Source organism: Chiroxiphia lanceolata, chromosome 30 (genome assembly GCF_009829145.1).
Source record: "Chiroxiphia lanceolata isolate bChiLan1 chromosome 30, bChiLan1.pri, whole genome shotgun sequence".
Taxonomy (NCBI): Eukaryota; Metazoa; Chordata; class Aves; order Passeriformes; family Pipridae; genus Chiroxiphia; species Chiroxiphia lanceolata.
Window position 1 is genome coordinate 797,928 of NC_045666.1, and position 5,499 is coordinate 803,426.

The 5,499-nt window shown below is 62.9% G+C and overlaps 1 protein-coding gene across 1 annotated transcript; it reads left to right on the forward strand.

The window, feature by feature from the left end:
- The first annotated feature begins 1,875 nt into the window (after positions 1–1,875).
- Positions 1,876–2,961, forward strand: NEUROD4 (neuronal differentiation 4). Its single transcript, XM_032713378.1, has one exon. It carries the CDS (start codon positions 1,876–1,878, stop codon positions 2,959–2,961), a length of 1,086 nt encoding a protein of 361 aa, XP_032569269.1.
- The last annotated feature ends 2,538 nt before the right edge of the window (positions 2,962–5,499 follow it).

The following is a 5,499-nucleotide window of genomic DNA, read 5'->3' on the forward strand; positions in this document are numbered from 1 at the left end:
GGGGGGGGCAGGATGGGGCTCCAGCCCCGACCCTGGGGGGTCTCTGTGGGGTGTGAGGAGCAGGATGGGGCTCCAGCCCCGATCCCGGGGGGCTGTACGGGGTGAGGGGGGGGCGGAATGGGCTCCAGCCCCGATCCTGGGGGGTTCTGTGGGGTGAGTGAGGGGGGGGATGGAGGGATGGAGCTCCAGCCCCAACCCTGGGGGGCTGTGCGGGGTGAAGGGGGGGCGGGATGGGGCTCCAGCCCCGATCCTGGGGGGCTGTGCGGGGCAGTGAGAGGAGCAGGATGGGGCTCTAGCCGCTCCCCCCCTCCGGATTCCCGCAGCCCCGGGTCCGCGCTGGGACCCCCTCAGAGCCGGGATTTCACCGGGAGTGGAGGTGCTGCTGGGGAAGGTGATGATGATGATGGTGAGGGAGATGATGAGTTGCCTTCATCGGGCGATTCCCCCTTTGTCTACTTTCTCCCCCCACCCTCTTTTTTTTTTTTTTTTTAATCGATATTCTGACTAAAGAAAACAAAATCCCTAAAAATTCCAGCCGGGTTTCCGAAGAGACAACTTTCCCTGGAAACGCCGCGCGGGGCAGGGGCTCCCCTGGCCAAGAGACCCCCCGAAGCCAGGGGGTTTTTTCTCCTGGGATGGATTTTGGCGAGGGATTTTGGGAGGCACAGGCAGCGACGCTGCGTTTGGAGGGCGAGGGGGGTGTCCCGAGGGAAAGGGACCCCCCCTCTGGGTGCACCCGGAGGGATTTTGGGGCAGACCCGCAGCATCCCGGGGCTGATCCCACCACGAATCCCACCCCGAGGACTCGGGACCGGCCAGACCCACCCGCTCACCCCAAAAATTTCCCTTCCCCGGCTGATTTCCAGCCTCCCCCCCCCGCCCCCCCGAGCTCCGCCCGGGAGTTAATTGGGGCCGCGTGGTCCTTTGGGGATAGGGAGCAGCAATTAACACCCTAATCCAGCCCGGCAGCCCCATCACGCATATTAAAAGTGGGATTTTCCGGCGTGGGCTGGTCGGGGCAGGGGAGCCGGGGCTCGGGAAGCGCTTCCAGCAAAGCTGCTTAGAGGCTCAAGCTTTATGAAATGAGTCGGGCGCGGCGGCGGCGTTTCGGGCGCTCATTAACGGGGAGCCCGCGTTCGGCGGCGCCGAGGGAAAGGAGGGTTCGGGCGGGAAAACCTCCGGGGGCAGCTCCGGGATGGATTTCCGAGCTCCCTTTTGTCGCCTGCGGCGGGATCGAGGGTTTGAGGGCGCGAGGGGAGGGATTAAAGAGCGGGAATCGCCCCCAAAAAACGGGATTGTCGGAAGCCCTGAGCCGGCGGGGAGGCACCGGCGGCTCCTCCTCCCCAAAACAACCCCCCAAAAAATTATTGTGGAGGGAGAAGGAGAGGGATAAATTGGCTTTGGAGGCACCAAGAGTGGGTAGGAAGCCGGTGGAGTCCCCAGGAGATGATTTTTCTCAAGAGATGGGTAAATAAATAGATGTTGTAGGTACCAACGGTGGGTAGGGACATGGTGGAGTCTCCAGGAGACGATTTTCTCAAGAGGTGGGTAAATAAATAGATATTTTAGGTACCAGGAGTGGGCAGGGAGATGGTGGAGTCTCCAGAAGGTGATTTTGTCAAGAGATGAATAAATAAATAGAGGTTCTAGGTAGCAGGAGTGGGCAGGGAGATGGTGGGGTCCCTGGGAGATGATTTTCTCAAGAGGTGGGTAAATAAATAGATGCTGTAGGTACCAAGAGATGGACAAATAAATAGAGGTTGTAGGTACCAAGGGTGGGCAGGGAGATGGTGGGGTCTCCAGGAGATGATTCTCTCAAGAGATGGGTAAATAAATAGATATTTTAGGTACCCAGGGTGGGCAGGAAGCCGGGAGATGATTTTCTCTGCACGTCGAGCCCCTTTTCTGCTGGAATTCCTTCCCACCTCCCTGTCCCCTCGCTTGCAGAGCTCGGGGAACTGCAAGACCTTCTCGGAGGCCGAGGGGATGGCGGAGCTGGTGAGTCCCCCCTGGGCGGACGAGCTGGGCCCCAAAGCCGAGCCGAGGGAGGAGGAGGGGGCCGGAGCCTTCGCGCCGGGGCCGGGCCTGAACCAGGAGCGCGACAGCGCCGAGGAGGAGGAGGAGGAGGAGGAGGAGGAGGAGGAGGAGGAGGAGGACGGCGGCGGCGAGAAGCCCAAGAGGAGGGGCCCCAAGAAGAAGAAGATGACGAAGGCGCGGCTGGAGCGGTTCCGGGCGCGGCGGGTGAAGGCGAACGCCCGCGAGCGCACGAGGATGCACGGCCTGAACGACGCCCTGGACAACCTGCGCAGGGTCATGCCCTGCTACTCCAAGACCCAGAAACTGTCCAAGATCGAGACGCTGCGGCTCGCCCGCAACTACATCTGGGCCCTGTCCGAGGTGCTGGAGACGGGGCAGACGCCGGAGGGCAAGAGCTTCGTGGAGATGCTCTGCAAGGGGCTGTCGCAGCCCACCAGCAACCTGGTGGTCGGGTGCCTGCAGCTGGGCCCGCAGCCGCTCTTCCTGGAGAAGCACGAGGAGAAGTCCCCGGCCTGCGAGGCGGCCCTGAGCGGCCACCCCTTCAGCTACCAGTCGCCGGGGCTGCCCAGCCCCCCCTACGGCTCCCTGGAGACCCACGTGCTGCACCTCAAGCCCCCCCCGGCCTTCAAGGGCCTGGTGGACGCTCCGTTCGGGGCTCACCCCCCCGACTGCTCCACCCCGCCCTACGAGGGGCCCCTGACGCCGCCCCTGAGCATCAGCGGCAACTTCTCCCTGAAGCAGGACGGGTCCCCGGAGCTGGAGAAACCCTACGGCTTCGTGACCCACTACCCCGGGGTGGGCCTGGCCGGGGCCCACGGGCACGGCCCCCCCTTCCAGCGCTACGAGATCCCGCTGGACGTGAGCTACGAGCCCTTCGCGCCCCACGTGGCCGGGCCCCAGCTCAGCACCATCTTCAACGAGTGACCCCCCAGCTCCCGACCCCCGTTCCCGAGGTTTGGAGCGTTTCCAGGATGGACGCGGCCCCGGAGAGGGGCGGGGTGGGGTGAGGGACCCCCCCCCGCACCCCGAGCAGCTCTGTGGAGGGTCAGCGGGTCCTCCCGCCCCGGTGCCACCCCTCCGGTGTCCCCGCTGTCCCAGGAGCCACGTGAACCTTCCCGGCAGCCAAATTCCGGCCGGCAGCTCCCCCGGAGGTGCTTCCCGAAGGTGCTTCACCCTCCGGGATGTCCCATCCGATGCTCTCCAGGGTTTGGATCATCCACTGCCGGGAGGCTGCGACTCCTCTTCCTCCCTCCCCGGGGCGGTGGGACTGGGGACACGGCTCTGTCCTACCCCTCCTGGGGGGTGGGATTGGGGACACGGCTCTGTCCTGCCCCTCCTGGGGGGGTGGGATTGGGGACACGGCTCTGTCCTGCCCCTCCTGGGGGTTGGGATTGGGGACACGGCTCTGTCCTGCCCCTCCTGGGGGGGGTGGGATTGGGGACACGGCTCTGTCCTGCCCCTCCTGCCCCTCCCTGGGGGGGTGGGATTGGGAACACGGCTCTGTCCTGCCCCTTCTGCCCCTCGGGGGTGGTGGGATTGGGGACACGGCTCTGTCCTGCCCCTCAGGAGTGATGGGATTGGGATTGGGGACATGGCTCTGTCCTGCCCCTCCTGGGGGGGTGGGATTGGGGACACGGCTCTGTCCTGTCCCTCAGGAGTGATGGGATTGGGGACACGATTCTGTCCTGCCCCTCCTGCCCCTCCTGGGGGGGTGGAATTGGGGACACGACTCTGTCCTGCCCCTCCTGCCCCTCCTGGGGGGGTGGGATTGGGAACACGACTCTGTCCTACCCCTCCTGCCCCTCCTGGGGGGGTGACCCGTTCCCCTTCCTCATGCCCCAGTGGGACCGTGGTGTTCCCAGTCCGACTGTGTCCAGGTGGACTGGCAGAGCTGGGAAGGAGCTGGGAAGGAACTGGACACTCGGCAGAGGACCAGCAGGGATGGAGATCTCTGATCCAGGGATGGGGGTTCACCATCCAGAGGTACTGGGGTTCCATCATCCAGGGACAGGGATCCATCATCCAGGGATGGAGATCCATCATCCAGGAGTGCCGTGATCCAGGAATGCCATGGTACCTCATCCAGGGACATCACAATTCGTGATCCAGGAATGCTGTGGTCCCTCATCCAGGAACTGGGGTTCACCACCCAGAGGTGCTGGGGTTCCATTGTCCAGGGACATCATAGTCCATCATCCAGGGATGGAGATCCATCATCCAGGAATGTCATGGTCCATCATCCAGGGATGGAGATCCATCATCCAGGAATGTCGTGGTCCATCATCCAGGGATGGAGATCCACCATCCAGGAATGCCGTGGTCCCTCATCCAGGGACATCACAATCCATGATCCAGGAATGCCATGGTCCATCATCCAGGGATGGGGGTTCACCATCCAGGGGTATTGGGGTTCCATTGTCCAGGGATGGAGGTCCATCATCCAGGAACACCGTGGTCCATCCTCCAAGGACATCACAATCCATGATCCAGGAATGCCGTGGTCCATCACCCAGAGGCATCATGGTCTATCATCCAGGGATGGAGGTCCATCTTCCAGGAATGCCGTGGTCCATCATCCAGGGACGTCACAATCCATGATCCAGGAATGCCGCGGTCCATCATCCAGGAATGCCTTGGTCCATCCTCCAGGGATGCTGGTCCACCAACCACAGTCCATCCTCCAGGGATGCTGAGGTCCATCATCCAGGGATGTCATGGTCCATCCTCCAGGGACATCCTGGTCCATTGTCCAGGGATGGAATGATCCATCTTCCAGGGACAGCGATCCACCACCCAGAGACATCCAGGGATGGGGATCCCCCACCCAGGCCCTTCCAGGCTCGGAGCTGCCCCGTACCGGCCACTCCACCGCCCTCCTCCTGCTCCCCGACCCTCCCTGACCCTCAGCCGTGACCTCCAACCCCGTGGGATCACCAGTGCTCGGATCCAGAACCTCGGGATGGAGCTCTTCATCCCTCTCATCATCCCAACTGGAAGAGGAGCCTCTGGACCCTTGGGATGGGACCGTTCATCCCTCCCAGAATCCCAATGGGAAGAGGAGCCTCTGGACCCTCGGGATGGGGACGTTCATCCCTCCCATCATCCCAACGGGAAGAGGAGCCTCTGGAACCTCAGGATGGGACCGTTCATCCCTCTCAGAATCCCAACGGGAAGAGGAGCCTCTGGACCCTCGGGATGGAGCTGCTCATCCCTCCCATCATCCCAACGGGAAGAGGAGCCTCTGGACCCTCAGGATGGGACCCTTCATCCCTCCCAGTGTCCCAACAAGAAGAGGAACCTCTGGACCCTTGGGATGGGGCTGTTCATCCCTCCCATCATCCCAATGGGAAGAGGAACCTCTGGACCCTCGGGATGGGACCGTTGATCCCTCCCAGAATCCCAACAGGAAGAGGAGCCTCTGGAACCTCGGGATGGAGCTGTTCATCACTCCCATCATCCCAA

Bases quoted from the DNA above. Each gene is read 5' to 3' on its own strand.
- NEUROD4 (XM_032713378.1), top strand. From the start codon at position 1,876: ATGATTTTCTCTGCACGTCGAGCCCCTTTTCTGCTGGAATTCCTTCCC.